This window comes from Taudactylus pleione, unplaced genomic scaffold, assembly GCF_031769625.1.
Source record: "Taudactylus pleione unplaced genomic scaffold, aTauple2 ptg000086l, whole genome shotgun sequence".
Classification (NCBI taxonomy): domain Eukaryota; kingdom Metazoa; phylum Chordata; class Amphibia; order Anura; family Myobatrachidae; genus Taudactylus; species Taudactylus pleione.
The window spans coordinates 4,200,389-4,220,971 of NW_028284488.1; the positions used below are offsets into that span (position 1 = coordinate 4,200,389).

Consider the following 20,583-nt stretch of genomic DNA (forward strand, 5'->3'; position numbering starts at 1 on the left):
CCTCAATGTGTGACCATGTTCAGTGTTCTCCCCAGAAAATTTTGCCTGCTGGGTGGCTTCAAGAAGTAGCTGGGTGGGGACCTTTGCAATAATGAACCATTGAAATACTGATCTAATATTGATGTAAATATGAGATTAACATTGTATATATTAATTATTCTCCTTTGTATTCTTACAAGCCCAGTTGTCTGCAGCTTTTTCTTACTCAGTCTGTAGGATCTGGTACCTTTTAGTGATATCAGCATCAGATTATTTAATGTGCTTTTTATGCGATTCCATAAATAGTTTTTAATTCATTCTACAGTAAAAAATTCCTCTTACTGTGGCCAAGATGCTATCTACTTGCTTTTTGGAAACAAATACAGCAACAACACAAGTATAAATATATATGTATAGCAACTTAATGAATTAATGAATAATCTGGACCTTAATTATTGTGAGCACACACAGTGACTAATAATATGTGTATAGCTCCTTTTTGAAAAAATAGAATAGGATTGCCTCACAACAGTATTACCTATCCCTACTGGGGACTGCCGCAGAAGTATGCTGATGCGGAATCCCAGTTGACAGTGATTGTGAGGACCTGGTCTTTAATAGTGGCTGGTGCTGTAGTTGATTTGTTTATATAGCACACTTGAGCTGTAGCTGTTACCTCTGATCCCCAATGCTAGAAGACGAATGTGGGGATTGGTTCCTTTATGAGGCAGGTGCTTTAGCTGGACTCCTCCCACTCTTTTCTGTTCCCACTAATGGTGTGGTGAGATGGAGTGCTATGTGTAGTGAGCGCTGTGTCCAGAGACTGCCTTGACCCGAATTCAGCTGGTGACAATCCCCTGTGAACAGTAGCTGTGGGGATCAGGTTTCTAAAAGTGGCTAGGGCTGGCTGCAGTTAAGCAGTCTTTATAGCGGGCATAAGTGGTGGCTATTTCCTCTTATCCCCAATGTTGAATGACGAATGCGGGGATCGGTTCCTTTGGGATGCGACCAATAAGTAGTGCACTGTGACTTTCGGCCATGTCACCGTGTCGGGCAGCAGGGGTGTTTTGCCGGGTGGGCCGCCCGAGAAATTGTGTAGAGAACACATGTTTCCTCCAGCCCTGCCATCTTACAAGTGATGTTGGGACAGTATGACTGATATGGAGTGCAGTGTAGTGGCTGTGAGGGGAAGCTGTGGTCTACCTGCTCTGGCCTAGTGGGACATTAGAATGAAATAGAGAACGTTACGCATGTGAGAGGTCTTGTTGCCTTAATTGAACCACCCTCGTATATAGGAAATTGCATTTTTGTAGAACTTGCCATAATATTTTAATAGTTATACCTATAAAAATTACCTCTAGCTTTTACGAAGGAAGGGAGCTCTGCAAAGGAAACCATTTTTGCACATGTCGGCACCGTGATCTGCAATCGGATATTGTCAATGCATAGTGATATATTAAGAAAAATGTGAATGAACTCCCGGTTGTAAAAACTTAGGGGTATTATAAGACATTGTTCTCAGACTATACAAAAGCATGACATTGCAGGCCAAGTGCTTTTATACCACTCTTATAACGTCTTGTTACAGTTGGAAACAAAACAATTGCTGTGTGAGGGGCTCTTCCTATACAGCCATGTGTTTCCTTGCTAACCATTGTGCATTCTGTTAGGGGATACTTTAAAAATGAGTTGTGACATGACTTCACTTAAGTGAAAACCTCCATACTTGCCAAATAGAAGTATGATTGAAAAACATTTGAATTGTCCATAACATATAGTTTGTAACATACATCAATAATTTCCATTATACTAAAAAATTGCTTAAAAAAACATGAATAAAGATTTGAAATACATAGGTTGCTATCCTAAGCCGCAGCTAATTACCCCCGACGGTGTTCAAGTAGCCCCGATGTCTGCACTTAACGGGCGTTTACCAAAGCCCTGATAAGTAAGGTTATATTTCAGCAATCACTGCTGCGAAAGTACTTAGTTAGGTGGCGCTTCGTGGATCATATGTATTTTCGGGCGGGAAATGGTAATTTTCCACATGAAAAAAATCTGGCTATAATTGTCCAATAATGACCATCTGGCTTTTATTGCGATACTAGCCTGGGTTTTTTAAGTGCTGTAATGAAGGTATACTAAGGACCCCCCGCCCCCCTTAGTATGCCTTCATTATTCTGTCATTTTATCTTTTCCGATCCTACAACTTTTACTTAAATAGTATTGCTTAAAGTTTCATCATTATTTCCTGCTTATTCAGCCACCAGCGACACAGAAGAATGTATATTTTTATCTGACGTCTCTTCTTCCAGAGGTGCCTTTGAGCCCTGGGACCGTCATAGTACTAAGGACCCGGGGGACTAAGAGTTGCTCTCATCTCTGTTTACCATCCCCTCTCTCCCTTAGGTACGGAAGTATAAGAGTATGATCCTGGAGGATCTTGAAACTGCACTGGCGGAGCATGCTCCTGTCCAACAGGACATCAACTCTGACCTGCCTCCCCTGACTATCGATGGCATTCCAGTGTCTGTGGATAAGATGACACAGGTGAGCAGGCAGTTGCCAGTGCATATTTTCTGATCCCTGAAAACCTGGTACATATACTGTATGTTGTTTAACAGTGCATTTACTTCATTGCCCTGAGGCAGTGCACAATTAGTATCTTTGACCACTTACTAACTAACCACAGTACAGTTATTGCTGACCACTTACTTAAACGCGAAGGTAATATTTTTTAAGTTTTCTCTTAATTCACTTGCCAGCATTTCTATATCTGAGTGGTCAGTTACAGCCAGAGGATAATGTGAACAGGCAAAAACTCATCTAATGGATTTTATTCCCATCCCTCTGATTGCCAACACGCACGCCGCAAAAGATAAATACAAAAAGACAGAGGTTCTCAAACGTGGTCCTCAAGGCACCCAAGCAGCTCAGGTTTTCGAGAGATCCATAGTTGAGCACAGGTGGTTAAATCAAATTGTCTGAGATACTAATTAAGACACCTGTGGTCAAGCATGGATATTTTTAAAACCTGGAAGACAGAGGGCCTGATCGTTACGGATCGCAACTGCGATTGCAATAGCGATTATGCACGCAGTCTCACATCAAAGATATGCTAATCCATTGCGATTAATACGCCTGCGTTTCGCCAACCAACCCCCCTTTCACCTCTCACAATAGTGCTTCCTGTCAATCACTCTGCGATGGGTCTGCATTGTCACTGTGATCGCAGTCCCGATCGCAGTGGCTGGTTCGTGCACTGCGATGCATGCGCAGAACACAACAATTGGTCGATTGCGTGTGTAATCGCAGTTGTGATCCTTGCTGATTCAGGCCCAGAGTTTGGGAACCACTGCAATAAGATGTAACACCAAAAAAAAAAAAGTTCAGGCATGCCAAGGTAGCATTTTCAGAAGAGTCTCTATCCAAGGGACAGTCCAGATATTTTTAGTTCTAACTTACAATTTTTCTCTCTTTAACTGCACCGTACTCCTAGCCAGAGTGGAGGCAGCCATTTTGTGGGCTGAAACATTATCTGTTCACGTTGAACTAGTGACATCACTGAGGAACTGTAGCTTCTTTGTCATTAGTAATTGTTTAGTCTGCAAAAATGACTGCTACTTCTGAGGCATGTAGCCAGGTTACTCTCCTCAACTCCCCTGCATGTGCTGTGGCACGCTCTTTAATTTGAAGACTGACTTTACAGTGCAGTAAGGGTTAAAAATAATCAATGCACTTACAAAGTGGATGCACTTGAAGTAAATAAAGTATGTAGTGTTACTCATATAGCACATCTAAGGTGTGAACTCATTAATACTCACATCCACGTTGCTGTGCCTTGCTGGAGTGGGACGCATATTGGTGAGTACGGCCACACTGCACCTGATGCTGACATCCATATTTGACCAGGACGTGCACTCAGGAAATTTTACTCTGTCAGCCAAGACTTTTGTAACCATCTATGGGACAAGGCAGGGAAAGCTTCTTAGTGTGATGCTGGGTACACACTGGCAGATATATGGTCCGATCAATTAATCGGCCAATATATTGTGTGTGTATTGGCGTGTGTGTACCAGCGATGTGATGTGTCTGAACGATGTCGTTCAGACACATCACGTCGACTGTGCTGCACAGTTGATGCTCAATATATCTGCTCATCGCGCTGTGTACGGGTCAGCGGGACCCGTGGCCAGATGATGGTTGGTTAGTGTATATGAACAACCATCATCTGCAGATCAGTTGATCTAGCCATGGGATTTAGCTCGTATATTCAGATGGGTGCTTAGTTTCATACCTAGATTCATATATATCAATGAAATGTTGGTGGAGTGTCTATATACTGTTGTTAATGTATATGTGCAAATGTTTTTAAAATGTTTAGAAATGTATGTAAATTCACCCTGGTGTTCCAATGAGGATTAGGGTGCATCTGGCAGTATTGTGCTGCCACTCTGTTCCAATTAATGGGACCTAGATCACTGGGGTGTGGGAGGGCCCCTTATCCCTGGTGGATCTTGCCAGTATTGGGGCTGGTATTCCCTCTCCTGCAGGGAACAAATGACTGTTGTGCTGGGTGCACCTACAGCAACTCTGTGCAGGGTTCAGTGGCAATATTTTGGCTACTGCAATGCAGTTCCCCTTTCGGGGACTAGAGAACGGCAGCACTGGGCCCCATGCCTGTACAGTTGACTGGATTCAAGTTAATCCCTGGGGCGCTGTAGAGAGCAAAGCTCCACAGCCGAGTTCAGGCCAAAGTAAGCATTTAGGAAGAATCAGTCGTCATAACCTTTTAAAGAGATCCTACAGAAGCTATAAACATACCCTTCCAGGTGTTTGTGAAAGATCCGGGTGGTAACTGCAACTATTCTTCTACAACGTAGGGCACTACAGTGGTGCACAGCTGCATTCTTGTCTGCACTGACAGAAACAGTTTGTCAGTTAAGGGGAAATGCTGTTCTGGATCCACACGCTACTCACAGGGGGAGATGTATTATAGAGGCACTTAACGTGCTGATATAACGCTTCCTGCTTCGCCTCTTTATCGCGGCGAAGCAGGAAGCAAGAACGAGATGTATTAACATATCAGCTGGAGCGGGGGAGTGATAAGTCGTCGTCCCCTAACCCCCCCCACCTCCCCCCCGGCAATCCCTGCCTGAGTACACAGGGGTCATTCAGACCCGCTCGCGAGCGCAGGACGCTCGCAAGCGGGTCGATGTTCCCCCACTGCGCATGCGCACGACGGAGGGAGCTCCGTTGTGCGCATGCGCGAGACCCGGCGAGCGACGGGCTCTCCATCGCTCCGTGTCTCGCACAAAAGGGGGCGTGCTGTCGATGTTGATTGACAGCACGCCCCCTTTGGTGGGTGTGCCGGGGGCGTGCCTGCCAGACGGAGGCGTTCCCATGGGAACGCCTACCGTCTGAAGCCGGCCCCACTGACATGACTGGTGATGTCAGTGGGAGTGATTTTGGCTCTGACAGAGCCAAAATCATTCCAGGGCTTGCGGCAGCGAGACCCTACCGCAGGGTCTCCGTCGCAAGCCAGATGGTCAAGACAATCGCGACCATCATCATGGACGTTCGCATATGCTGTGGGTGGTCACCCACAGCTATGCGAGCATCCAGGAGGACGCTCCATTTTCATGGAGGAGGCCCCTGATTCAGAGGGAGCGCTCTGGTCAGAGCGTTCGGCTCTGAATCAGGCCCACAGCGCATAGGCCTAGTGCTGATGCGCTGTGTCCCAGTCCCAGCCAGCTCTACTGAGCATGCGCGGGATCTCGCAAGCATCGTGAGATCCCATGTGCAGCCCTGGCGCCGGCAGCCCCTGCAGCAGGGACAGTGCTGTCCCTGCTGTGGGAATAGGGCATTGCCAGGCTTTAGCTGTCGATGGCGACAGCTGCATCGCCTGGAACGGTCAGGCGAACTGACCGTTCATACATTGCCCAGGCTATCGGCGATGCTATCTGGTAGATAGGGGCCTGTCATTATCAGCGCTGCTGTCATTTACCACCCAGTCCCCCAATCATACATGGGGGAGAAGCGGGTTCAGCGCACAGAACGTGCGCTGATGCCGCTTCAGAGGTTAATACATCTCCCCAAGTGTGAAGGTCAGAGCAGTGTCAAAGCTCTGCATGCTACTTTTTCTACTCCTATTGCACACACTCTTAACCAACAGAACAGAGATGCCCGTTTCTCATTCATCCATGGGGGGACACGGGTGACAATGGGTATAGGTGGTGAGCTGGTGCCTGGACACTAAACAGTTAAATTTCTTTACTCAACAGCACAGACCCCCTCTCCCCTATACACCACCCCCAGCCTTGAGGACCAGTTTTAGTTTGGTGCCTGAAGCAAGGGCCCCCACTAGGATATAAGTTTGGCAATGAGGCACTATTATTAATAGCACCCATTGATCCCTGGGGGTTGCCAAAAGTAGGAGGATAGCTTATCCCACTAGTACCTCTCACCATTAGCACATCCCTTTCTCAAGCTACCCACCAAAAGGGCTACTCCTCATGTTTCTCCTCCCACAGACAAATGCTGGGCAGACCTTTTCCTTAGTGTGTGCCCTGCTGGTACTGAGAGGGTCACAGGCTGCCTCCCTGTATACCTCACTCCACAGTTAGGTTATACATTTGGCTCCTTTCTCCCCTGTTGGAGTTGGTTTGTTGAGTATTATATTGCCCATTTACTTTTTCAACTACATTGAATGTTTCTGTGTGCATGTTTAACAGTGTGTATGAGAGATGTCATAGGCTCTTGTCTGCTCCCTTATATCTGTTAACTTTTTCTAATGTCTCCTGTAATGTCTCTGTGTTTAGTCTTCTACTTAGTGCGAACACATTTGTTTTAGTGTTCACATTCAATTACTACTACATACATTATTGTAACCCTACTTAATTCTTTATTTGTGGCACCCTCACATTCACTGCTCTCCCCTTTAAAATAGTACACCACTGTTTTATTAGAAACGAGTGTGTGTGTGTGTGTGTGTGTGTGTGTGTGTGTCTACGTTTCTGGGAACACTTTATGATGTCTTCCAAGAATAAGGCTCCCAGGGAGGTGGCAACTGCAAGAGCTGTGCTGGAGCGCTTTTTCCTCATGCACCAGATCATGATTGCTTACGTGTGTCAGGTGTTTCACAAATAAGCAGTGTGAGGTCCCTTAGGCCATTGCTTCCTCTCAGGAACCAGCATCGGCTTCCACGCTCTCGCAGGTAATATTGCAGTTAGCTAACCAACTTGCAACCCTCAGACCACCTTCCCCTGTTAAACCTTCTCACAGTCAGAACAGGTTCTAGTGCAGGATTCTGGATAGGGATCGGCTACCCAAGGGCAACCTACCCGGCAGGACAGCTCTATGCCCCGTGCTGCGAGTGACTCCAATTTGGATGTCTCCATCTCTTCTGAAGTAGAAACCTCTATTTCAGAGGATTCCCAACCCCAGGTGGAGGTCGAGGCCCTAATCAGGGCAGTTAAGTCCGCTCTGCTGATTAAGGACTCTGACCAGACTTCTAAGTGTGACGCCCCTCAACGTCCAAAGCAGGCGGCAGCTGAGTGCCCTTCCTCTGCCCAGCTGGAAGACCTCCTGTTGGAGGTGTGAGCTCATCCTAACAATCGTTTTATAGTGTTTAAACGCATTTCCACATGGGGCGCTGGACGGACTCTCTGGAGGAAGATATATGCTCTGGCGCTCACATGTCAGAATTATTGTCTCTGGTTGAGCTTATCAATGAAACAGACACTTATCTTGGTGTGGCCACCATTGACGCCGGCATCCTCACTTCTAAGGTGTTTGCATCAGCAGTCGCGTCCTGGAGAGCCCTCTGGCTTCGTATGCGAATTCCAAGAAGGCTCTCAAAGCCCTTCCCTTCTTGGGCAACATGCTGTTCAGTCCAGAATTGGACAAGGTAGTGGCTATGATAGCGGCTTCTAAAATAGCCTTTTTTCTGTCTGCGGCGGCACCTAGGTCCCACACTTCTAATTTTCGCTCCTTTCATGCTCAAGGAAGCGCCAAGGGTCAGTCCTCCTCCAGATTTTAGGGCTCTTTCACAAAGAGCTCAAAGTCCAGAGGAAAGCAAACCTGGTCTACCCATCACCCAGCTATCAAGCCGGCCGACAGGTCTTCCGCATGATAGGGCGGGCCTCCACCTCTTCTGCTTTTCTCCGAGGTCTGGATGTCGACAACTTAGGACGCCTGGGTAAGAGGAGTAGTATCCCAGTGTTAAACTCTTACCTTAAGGATGACCTCCAGCCCAGTTTTTTTTCCACAAGCCTTCCAGTGGATCCAAGAACGGCAGAACCCCCCCACGACACAATCACAAGCTGCCAAGGTACTATTCCCACACCAGAGATCCAGGAGCTCTTTTGGTAGATGCTCTAGAGCAGGGGTTCCAAACCACGGTCCTCAAGGCACACTATAACAGTCCAGGTTTTAAGGATAGCCATACTTGAACATAGGTGTCTTAATTAGTACCTGTTATTTTGATTTAACCATTTGTGCTCAAGCATGGATATCACTAAAACCTGGACTGTTAGTGTGCCTTGAGGACTGAGGTTGGGAAACGCTGCTCTAGAGGTTCGGTGGACGTTTCCACTCATCTACATCTTTCCTCCAATTTCAATGATTTCCACAGATCCTCCACAAGCTGAAGTTGGAGGGCAGCACAGTGATCCTCATTGCTCCAGATTGGGCACGCAGAGCTAGGTACACCGATCTTCTAAGTCTCTCCATCGACGCTCCAGGGGCATCTCCCTCTCTAGCCCGAGATTCTCTCAAGGCCTGTGCTTGCATCTGGATCTGGCCCGTCTAGCTTTGACGGGGTGGCTCTTGAGACATTCGTCCTAAGAGCTATGGGGTTCTCCTTGTCAGTACAAGATATATTGACCGATAATTTGCCAGTGTGTAACCAGCATATCTTCATCTCAGCCTGCTTGAACATTTGATCAATTAATACGTGCCATGTGGTATTGATGTTTACAACATACTTTGTATTTAAGTTCATGCTATTTTTTTTTTCCATCAATAAATTTTTATTGAGAATAAAATAGAAAAAACGGGGTACAGAGAAAGGGGCATAGGGGGTAAAAGAAAACACAATAACAATGAAAATTATAAGGTATGAACAGGACATCCATAAATATCTAACAATTATTACAATATAAAATATAGCCAATAGATAGACTAAACATCTGAATCTCCCGAGGGAGGTTCATTTAGATTGCAAGGGGAAGACCGGTCCAGAGGGCTAATTCTCGCAGAGGGGGCACCTCTACCATCAGTGACATAGATATGCCATGGGTACCACTTTACAATAGGTGAAGATGGAGCCTTAGAGTAACTAGCATCCCTAGTCTCCATTTCGAAATGAAATTGAGTTTTTGTAACAACTTTGGTAAATGGGGGGGGAAGGGGACTTCCAGTGTTGGGCTATTGTAGCCCTAGCAGATATTAAAATATGACCAAGAACATAACGAGCAGGTTTGGGAATAGTGAGAGGGTACCAATGTAAAAGGGCTAGAGAGGGATCTAGAGGCAATGTGAGAACTAAAACTTTCTGTATAAGGGAAAATACTTCTGTCCAAAAAGGGCGTAAAGAAAATATGACAAATCGTACCTTCAGAGTGGCATAAACGCCAGCAAAATTTAGAAACTGTAGGCCATATCCCATGTAGTTTAGTAGGTGTCAAATATAGTCTGTTTAGGAGTTTAATATGCATTTCAGCGTGATTAGTGCATTTAGATAGGGAAAAAGAGGCTAAATGGATAGATTCCCATTGTTTAAGGGTAAAGGAACATTGAAGATCAGCTTCCCATCGAAGCTGAACAGAAGATTTGGTCGTCTGGTCAGCAGGAGACAACAGTAAGTACCAAAACGAGATGGCCCCACGGGAAGATGATCTAGATAGTCTATTTAGAATTTGGTCTGGTGGTGTTTGGAGCATGGAGGGGCTGGTATTAAATTGAGGTATCAAGTGATGGAGTTGAAGATAATAAAACCAAGCTGATGGGCCCAATTCAAATTTGGCACATAAATCAGAAAACGTTAAAATAGAGGACGGGGAAAGAAAATCTGCTAGGGACTGAATACCTAATTGCATCCAGTAAAACATGTGGAGATTGGGAAACAAATTATCTAATGCTTGGAGGGATATGGTCCTAGTAGGGAGAGTGAAATTAAAATGAGTTGGGAGCCTAACATCCCATATCTTTAGGGTATCAAGGGCAGACTTTGGAAGTAATGGGGATTGTGGATGTAGTTGTTTAGGTAACCATAGAGGTCCGATAAAGGGAATTCTTGAAAAAGGGCACGTTCTAGGTCCACCCAGGGCTTAGTGTAGGGGGGGGGGAGAAACCAATCACACACCTGAGAAAGGAGGGCAGCTTCATGGTACCTAGGTAGGTCAGGGAGATTGAGGCCTCCTTGTTGTCTAGAGCGTATCATACGGTTATAAGCTATTCTAGGAGCTTTGTGTTTCCATACATAAGACGTCATCAGTTTCCGCATTTATTGTAACATTTTACGGGGTATTGTGTATGGTATAGCACGGAACAGGTTCATCAGTTTGGGCAGTAACATCTTGAATGCCGCTAGACTGCCTAACCAGGAGACCTCATGATTCATCCAAGCAGTGGTTAAAGTTGTCAACTGTATCAGCAGAGGGGCGTAATTAACAATGTGAACATTACTAATAGAGGAAGGGATAGAAATGCCTAGGTAGGATAGGGAGGAGACCTTCCAAGAAAACGGAAAACGTCCTTTCAGGGATTGAAGGATTGTAGGGTGAATATTGATGGGTAGAGCTTCCGTTTTAGTTGTATTCAATTTGTAATAGGAAGCAGCACTATAGTTGTTTAAAATATTGTGGAGGGGAATCAACTAAGTCTCCGGGTCAGTCACAAACAATAAAACATTGTCTACAAAGAGACACAATTTATGAGAAGTGTTACCTACTGAGAGACCAGGGAAATCAGTGGATGAGCAAATCATTTGGGCGAGGGTTTCTATAGCCAATACAAAGATTAGTGGGAAGAGAGGGCATCCCTGTCTAGTGCTGTTAGATATCTGGAAAGGTGAGGAAAGGAAGCTGTTGCTAAAAATCCGGGCTGAGGGGCCAGTGTAAAGAGCATTGATTGAGCTAAGGATATCACCTTGGAGTCCAAACCTGTGTAACACCTGGAGCAAATAGTCCCAATGAAGTCTGTCGAATGCTTTTTCAGCATCTAGTGATAAGAGGAGAAGTGGCCGTTTATTATGTGAGGCCCATTCCACCAGGTCCAGAACCCTACGTGTATTGTCGGGAGCCTGACGTCCAGTAACGAAGCCCACCTGGTCAGGGTGTATTAACTGAGGAAGTAGTGGGTTCAGACGATTAGCTATTAATTTAGCATAGATTTTAATGTCTGTGTTAAGAAGTGCTATAGGTCTGTAGTTTTTACAGTCAGAGGGGTCCTTGCCCGGCTTCGGGATAGTCACAATTTGTGCCTCCACCATTTCGGCTGGAAAGGAGCCAGTTTTAGAAGCCTCTAGATATAGCTGTAAAAGGATTGGGGAAAGGACGCCTCTGAATTCAGAGTAAAAAGAGTTAATAAAACCATCTGGGCCCGGGGCCTTACCCTTAGGGAGTTGCCTAATTACAGACTGTATCTCCTCCAGTGACCAAGGGGCGTTTAAGGACGCCAGGCTACCTGCATCTAAGGTAGGAAGAGACAAACTATCTAGAAAAGAAGACATAATAGGGGTTGAGGGGTGCAGGGATCTTCAGACAGGTTATACAATTTTGCATAGTATTTTGAGAACAGATTGGCAATGTCAAGGGGATTAAGGCATTTGGAACCGGAGGGGGAGAGAAGACACTTAACCCTATTTCTGGCTTGGTGACCGCGGAGTTTCCCGAACTAAAAGGCGAGAAGCTTTATTCCCGGCAGTATAGAACTTGTGACGTAATCGAGTAAGGGCTGAGTGCATGCGGAGCATAAACAGTTTCTGAAGCTGCTGTCAGACCTCTTGCAGTTGTTTACGTAACAACCTAGTAGGGTGGGCCTGATTCTGAGATTCCAAGGATCGAAGGGAAGACTCCAAATCCATTTGTGATTTACGGGAGCGAGCTTTAAGTTGAGCACCTTTTTGGATAGAGGTGCCGCGAAGTACCGCCTTCAGGGCACACCAATATGTAAAAACTAAACTGTCCGAAGGCGAGTTGGTCTGAGTATATAGCGTAAGAGAATCCGTAAGAGCCTTTAGAATCTCAGGATCATGGAGGTGGTAGTCAGGAAACTGCCAAGGGCGTGTAGGGGGAAAATGTTTAACAGTACTCCAGGACCATAGGAGGGGAGCATGATCGGACCAAGTGATGGGGAGAATTTTAATTTTCTTAGTGGACTGGAGGATCCTTTTATCCAGAAGAATAAGATCTATTCTGGAGTAGCTATTATGGACAGAAGAGAAGAAAATATAGTCTCTCTTATCTGGGGAAGGGTGCGCCAGGCGTCGTACAAGTCAAACTCAGCTAACAGTTTCTTAAAAGCAAGTGAGGGGCCCACATCACGGGGGGAAGAAGAGTGTCCCTGCGAGGAAGAGCGATCCAGTTTGGGGTCAAGGACTAGGTTAAAGTCACCCATCAGTATTAGGGCGCCTTGACGGACCTTAGCAATTTCTTTAAAAATTTCTCTCAGGAAAGGGACCTGGCGAGAATTGGGAGCATATATAGAGACTAGGGTAACTGGAACTTCCTCAACAATGCCAGTAAGGATATGGAAACGCCCATTTTTATCTTCAATTTTCCTATGTAGTACAAATGGGGTATTTACATGGAATAAAATAGCGACCCCATTCCGTTTGGATGGGCCATTAGCAGTATAGCAGGTAGGGTACCTATGGTCTTTAAATATGGGGGGCGCAGCAGAAGAGAAATGCGTTTCCTGTAAGGCCACAATATTTGCTCTATATTGATGAAAAGTGGAGAGAGCTAATCGACGTTTATGTGGGGAGTTGTCCCTTGACATTTAGGGAAAAAACCTTAACCATTTATAGTCATACAGTTGTGTGAGCACCGTGGATATACCTGTTATGAAAAACAAAAGAAAAAAACATATCTTTAAGAAAAGGGAAAGAAAAAAAAAAGGGTGAAACAGAATCAAATCGACCAGTATATCGGGCCACAATAGTTGCCGTGGGGGGAAAAAACGGCAAAATGGTTAACATGTGGGGGGTGGACTGTTCCATTAGCCACCAAGAGAACTCCTATATAAAAACATACAAACATTGTAAAACATAGAAAATACAATATTGGTAGTATATATCATATATGATTAAAAATAGAACTATCAGTACTGCCGAGGACAAGAAATAAAATAGAAACAGTATAAAAAGTACAATATCAACATATGACATTTCTCAAAACCTATACGTGAAACTGACATCCTAGTTACTATAGCAAATAGGATATCATAAAATAACAAGCACCATAGTCGCAAATCCTGTGATATAACATAGGCCAAAGTTATCAATAAATCAAGGTCTAAGACCTATATATACTTGCGGCTAAGAAGACCAATGCATAGCGTCCCGGAGCGGAGCGACCAACAGAAACAGGAACAATAGGAATGTCTCGTCCGGAAGGGTCAAACATTGTTGGTGCTACAATAGGCTACCAGGTAGCAACCCAGTCCAGGAAAATGCATATGATTCAACCAATAAAATAACAAATGAGATTGTATAAATCCAGGAAATCTTCATCCAACTTGGGTCTATTCCGACTAAATGGGATTAGGAGACGCTGATGCAATAGAGACCGGGATTTTCCACTCTGATAACAACTTGACATCGGCCTCCAAAGACGAAATGACGAACGTAGAGCCATCTTTCCATAACAAGAGCTTCACCGGGAAACCCCAACGATATTGGATATCATTATCACGAAGAGGCTTGGTGATAGGTTGGAAAGATCTACGTTTGTTGATGGTATGGATCGAGAGATCTGGGAATAGTTGAAGATTATTAAGGACCTCTGTGGCTTCTGCCAACCGTGCAGCTCTAAGGACATCTTCCTTAATATGGAAAAAATGAAGGCGTAGCAGAACATCTCGGGGGGAACTGCCAGGGGCTGTGCGGGGTTTAGGGAGGCGATGGATGCGTTCAATTAACAGGTCGCAGACCTCAGCAGACGGTAATTTCTGGAAAAGGGTCAGGGCAAAGTCCTGGAGACCATTATTAAGCACAGATTCCCGGGACCCCTCTTATCTTAATATTATTTCTCCTGGATCTGTCCTCTAGGTCAGCGAGTTTATCCTTAAACGCTGTTAATTCCATCAGGACAGAATTATGGGAGGTGAGAAGATCGTTATGGGAGGACACAAGTTCTTGAATCTTTATTTCTAAATGGTTAGTGCGGTCACCCACATTCGTTACTTCAGCAGATAATTGTTTAACTGAGGTTTGCAAGTCCGAGGTGAGATCTGTCCGGAATGCTTGGAGCATCTGATGGAGCGTACGGACTGTAAGCGGTGCGTCAGTAGTGGGGTCCAGACTGGTCATGAGACTGGATGGGGAAGCGGCCATGGAGGTGGACGCTACCGAGGTCTTCCCGGCAGATATAGCTTCAGGAGTTTTTTGTGAAACAAATTTAATAGGGGGTGCAAGGGTAGAGAGTTTGCCTCGTTTGGCAGGCATAACGGGCTTCAGAGGTTGGAGGCACAGGTGTCAGAAAAATAGAGACTGCACGTTAGTTGGTTTTAGAGATGCTGGATTATGGTGTCATATAGGTAGGAGATGCATATATATGTCGGCAAGTAGGTATGGAGTGTTGTAGATCACATTAGGAGGATAGTAGTAGCAGAGGTTAAATCAGAAGAGCAGGAGCTGAAGAGGTCTCATGGGGGAGGGTAACATAATATCACTAGAACAGCATGGTTAAGCAAGGGATCACAGCCTTTCAGAAAGGCAAGTGAAAAATAAACTGTCAATCACCAACCTGGGTGCAGGAGTAGAGAGGAGACATGAGAACTGTACACTAACAGGAGCTGGCATGGTCTCAGCAGGCAGCATCCAGGTACTCCAATGTGGGCTCCAGAATTTAGCCCCCGACTTCTGGAGCTGCAGTAGGCCGCAGATCTCTGGACCTGCAGAATGGTGCCAGAGTGCAGGAATCGGGTAAGGGTGAGAGCGGGCACACGCTGGAGGTGAGAGTAGGCTCAGGAAGGCAGGATGCAGTGTCTATTTGCCCTTTAAAGCACAAGGACCAGGAGCTCCAAAGAAACGCTGCTGTCCAGTAAGTCAGTCAGGCCACGCCCCCCGTTCATGCAATTTTATTGTAGCAGATGTGTTGCTATATGTGTAACTACACCTTATTGGCAGCGTTTGTCAACTGCTCATACTATTCTCAATTGTAAAGTTTCTACATGATGCTGTTTGTGGAAAATACTTAACTCTCTATTTTGAATATTAAGTGATAAATGCACAAGAATCTTGGACGCGATGTGCCGTATATCAGCCATATATGGTAGGGCCAACATCATATGGTAGGGCCAACATCGCAAGTTTTCCCCTGAACCTCTTTTGAGAGCGAGGGAAAATTTGCAATCCCGACGGGTGCATTGTGCCATTCTGGAACAGCACATTGTGTCCATCGCCTTGAATTGAATTCCCCCATACTGTTAACTTTTGATATATTATTTCTGTTGGTATGTTTGAGTCCTTCTCTTCTATGGCTCAAGTATTGACTGATTTTACTGCTTGTTTTCTTATACTACTAGTAATTAATAAAAATATATGTTTTAATACATTATACATTTTTGGAAAAGAGTGCCCCCACAAAGTTTCTCTTTGCTTTTTGCTTCCCCTGTATTGTGCTGTTTTTCAATTATAAACTTGGGGGATCACCACCAACACTACTAGGACATACAAATTTATGAGATTACATCTGTATTGTTGGTTTCTGCCATCTTCACTATATATTCTTTAGAAATCCTTTCCAAAACTAAAAACCCTTCTTCACAAGATATTAAACAGACTTGTGGTTAAACCTTTTTATTTAGGGTTTCAGTGTGTGCCCTTTGATAAATAAATAAACTGCCTTTATGATTGCGGTCAGCAATATTTGCATCCTCTCAATGTAACCTGAAATTAAAAAACCATGAATGAGATGAGGTGGAGGGTGATTTCCTTTGGGAGATCTCAGCAACTTTGAAAGTGCAAGTAACCTTTCATCAGGAGGAGTCATTAAATGGTACAAGTGGCAGCGAGCACAGGTGCGCTGTTCACTAGGCTGGCTGTGGGCCTTCAGGTGGCAGAACCTTAATTGCTCTATTTTCCATTACAGTCTTATGGGAGACAAAGCTACGATGGTGTCATGGGCCTGTACATCTAGTGTCCTGTTTGCTCATACACCTAGAACATTGATTTTTGCACATAATTATGCTATTTATGTGAAACGCACATATAAGCTTCTTTACTTTTAAACTGTTTGAAGTGGAATTGTTAGAAAAATACTATTCCAGCAAACAAAAAGACCCAATCATGTACTCCTTAAACAAATGATCAAGTAGAACTTTCATTAGCGAAAACATTTGCATATTATAACATCTACTAGGTGATCAAATCTGTGCAGTGCCAATTATACCTCAGTATAGTCAGTCAGAATCTGCATAGAAAGCCTAATGCTGGCCACACACACGATTTCCCATGAAACTCTCCCTGGCAGCTCTGCACACGATCTCCACACAATTTGGTGTCCAATCTTCATACGATCTCTCCTGCATCCAGACTGTCACAGTGCATCGCCTCCTAGATTGTCAGATCTGCCCTACTGCACGGCAGATCTGACGACGCGATGTGCGACCAGTGGGGACACGCATCGGCATCGTGAGTGGGGACACGCGATTTACTCAGGATTTGGCCATATTTTGCACAATCTGTCGTTCCAATGTGAAGGAATCGGCCAGATCGGGTAAAATATCGTTGTGTGTGTGGCCAGCTTTAGTCAGACATATTCTCTGATATATAATATGAATATATTATATATTTTCCTGTCACGTTATTGATTAGTCACCTTATTAATGTTTAATATGTAAATCATTATTTTAGGTTTTCCACACACACACTGTATATATAATTTTTTTTTTTTCATGGGCTATCATCTGATTGGTCAGTAGTGTTCATGCTAGGTCTAGCACAGGGCGTCTGATTTGGAAAGGGGCACTTATGCGCGCGCCCGAAAAGGGGGGTAGTCACGATAGAAAGGGGTTGTATCTTTAAGATGCGCCCCCTTTTCATCACTCTTGGGGGCTTGCCTGGTGCTTAAAGACGTGACGGGCTACCCCCAAGCTCTCCTGTCTCTGTAAACATATGTCGGGCGCATGCGCCTGGCATCTATTCACCGATGGTGATTGCTGCACCTCGGATGGGGATGGCACCCACCATTGTTTGTTTTAGCGGGGCTCCGCCAAAAGGGCAGGGCGCATTCTGCACTTTTGAATCGGGCAGGGCGCAGCACCCTGCTAAAACAGCCTAGCAGGAACGCTAGTCAGTGTTCTCAATACATTATAAGCCCTTATGTTACTGTATTATTATTATTTAAAACCTATTTCTAAATTCTCCTACCATCCATTGAAGGAGAATTGCCCATTTGCAAGAGAATTAGGGTTGAGTATGTCTAGAGGAGAAAATGGCTTTATATTAGGAATGTTTTGGTAGGCAGCATTATTCCATTGTGCAATAATGAAATATAGTTGAAATTTTTGAAATGTCACTTGAGAAGCTCATTTTTAATAATCTTAATAGTTTTCATTATTGTTCCTTACCTGCTCCCAAATATTCCCTTATTTGTTTAATATGTAGTTTACTACTGGACATCTTTAACATTATAGATGGGTTTTACTTTTAAACTATTTTATGTATTCATGTTATCTAGTGGGGTGTAAGCAATCATCCTCTCCCTTTTACCATCCGGATGGCTCCCTAACACTCAGGAAGATTTCTGCTTAGAGAAAAATGCTTACCCTCATGGGGTAAGCATTTTATTAAATGTCAATGATTAGGCACTAAATCGAAATGCCATATATCAGTTTTTCTCAACAGTCCTTGGGGAACCCTAACAGTACATGTTTTCCAGGTATCCTCACAGAATCACAAGTGCAAGCAACAACTTGTCTTTTCTCCATACCCAGTCAAATCTGTGTTTGAATTGATAGGTTTTGATAATTACTTTACAGATCATGTACGGTGATTGATCATCCTACATTTTGTGTGTTAACCTTATCTTTCAAAAGCTGGAGGGGTAACTATGTTTTGATGTCTTTATACAGCCAATGGTTATCTCATTATTGCCAAACGGCCCTTTGTGGCGTATCTGGTCCCATGCGACTTGCTTGCACCAAGCGCCATTGTTAGTCTTTTTTGCTAGAGTGTATATCTTTGTCACAATCCAATGCGACAGAACCGCTTGTTGAGTGCACTGATTATTTCATATACAACACTTGTACACCTGTGAGAATTGGTTTAAATCTGTGTCCAAAGCTTTTTTTCACACCATTTCATTGTGCTTCATCAGTGACTTTGTACAGATTTAAAACAAATTCCTGTGCAGTTAGTCGCAGGCGGTGTGTCTGGTACATGTTTAAAACTTTCCTGTGTAGCCCACGTGTCTCTGGTACAGATTAAGTGGTGCAGTGCAAATTGCAAATGTAAAGAATAAGTTACTATGCTGAAAAGCTCTACACGGCTCACTAACTGAGGACGTCTCATGCTGCATGGCGTATTAAGGCTTGGTGTATGAGGACACATCTGTAGCTCACTGTGTGAAGAGCAGCCACTAACTCGTTATCTTTATATACGTTGTCATCTGTGTAAACCCTAGTTAGTTACACATTGTTATTGTATGTAAGAACTGCAAAGGAAGACCTGTGCTATAAGGTTCCTGTGGGGGTCTGAGAAGCATTTGTTCTGTGTGCAGTACAGATTTACGTGCAAACTGACACCTAGATCACCTGTCCTTCTCTCAATTAGATTCTTACAGATGAACAGGTTTTACTGTGACAGCTTCTCTGGCTGATCAGGTCTCCAGAGGTTGTAATTTCAAGAAAACTGTGCTTCCCAGTTACAAAGAACTAGTCATTATTTCTGCATTTGACACAGGTGGTGCCAATTTGAATGCTCATTACCACTATATGAGTAAGAGCTGGTCATGAGTTTTGTATGCTGGGCCTACATTGGAGATATATATAGATATATCTATATACACCAATCAGCCATAATATTAAAACCAGCTTCATATTATATGGAGTAGGGCGCTGCTTTTAGTGCTCTCCCACTGTTACATCCTGTATTAACCTCCTGCTGCCTTCCGAGGACTGCAGTAGCCTTTTTCCTGTTTTGGATCTTTTCCGTCCACCCTGTAGGTGAGTTTATTGGGCCCCTGTGGCGGTGTGGTTCTCCATGCTGCTCTGTTCCGTTTCGGGGCCTTTGCATGATCTGGGCACCATCAAGGTATTCTCCTGCCATTTCCTTTTACAGCCTGTGGCACCCCCCCCCCCCTCCCCAACCCCCCCCTGTTCATTGCACCCGTGGTCGCCTGTGAAGAGCTAACTTCTGGATAAGTATCTCCTGTCCTGGTTCCTCTGCCTGCTGCAATCAGACTCTTCCTGGTACCTCCCTACATGCTATTAATGATGTGTGATGGAGGATGGCTGCTCAGTGGAGGCTCTTCTTGCTAATATATACCCTATACGTTACAATCTGCAACCGACTTAGGTCCCATATGCTGAGGCGGTGCATTAATATGCTTCCTCCATGCTGGCCTGTAAAGCTCCTGCTAATGATGGGCTGACCTCATTGGCCCCCTGGGGGGGGGGGGGTTCACTCATCGTTTTACACAAGTATTGAGACATCTACTGGATACTCTGCTCTCCTGCTCTATATTGCTTCCTATTCATCTACGTGCGGTTCCAAGAGGCCATTATTTTTTAAAATTTTTGCAGGAAGGTTGCGGTGTGATTTGGATTGCGGGCCTTGAATTGGGATGATCCTCCTTAAATGACTTTAGTTTACCTGGGTTCCCGTACTTGGTGTATTTTGCTTGCCTGTTTTGCTAATACCTTAGTTATTACTGTTTTATTATCCGTATAATTTTTAATTCTGTTTGACTATTTGGCACTGAAATCTCCTGTAATTGCCTTTTCTTCTTTTGTTAATACTCGCTTACCTCCAGGGTTTAATCTAATCTAATTCTTGCTTTTATTATCCTGTTTTCTTTTATGTTTATGTGTCTATATATGTGTGTGTGTATGTGTGTATTATTTTTGTTTAAGAAAAAATGGTACTGGTGTTGTGCTATTATTTATATCCTTAATAATCACTGAACATGGCAGAAAGTGAATTCAAGACACCAAATGTGTATTAAGAAATTGATCTTTATATAGTATAATTAAAATACAACAGTGTTACAATAAAACACATACTAAAAACTCATTTTTAAGAAGTCTATATTGATTAGTCTAATATGCATCCATAAGAAACCCCTCGACTTCTATTAAATAACTGCATATGATAATTAAAAATTCTCTAGTAGGAGCCACATGTATAATTACAACAATCTGCCCAAAGACATT

General features: G+C 44.2%; 1 protein-coding gene across 3 annotated transcripts in view; it reads left to right on the forward strand.

Annotated features, from left to right (window-relative positions):
- Window positions 1-20,583, forward strand: part of NRF1 (nuclear respiratory factor 1) — a 141,978-nt gene that overhangs the window by 67,535 nt on the left and 53,860 nt on the right. For all 3 annotated transcript variants that reach the window (XM_088468675.1, XM_088468674.1, XM_088468676.1), the window contains exon 5: window positions 2,389-2,529. In XM_088468675.1, the coding sequence (XP_088324801.1) occupies window positions 2,389-2,529 (141 nt within the window). The remainder of the gene's footprint in view (window positions 1-2,388; window positions 2,530-20,583) is intronic.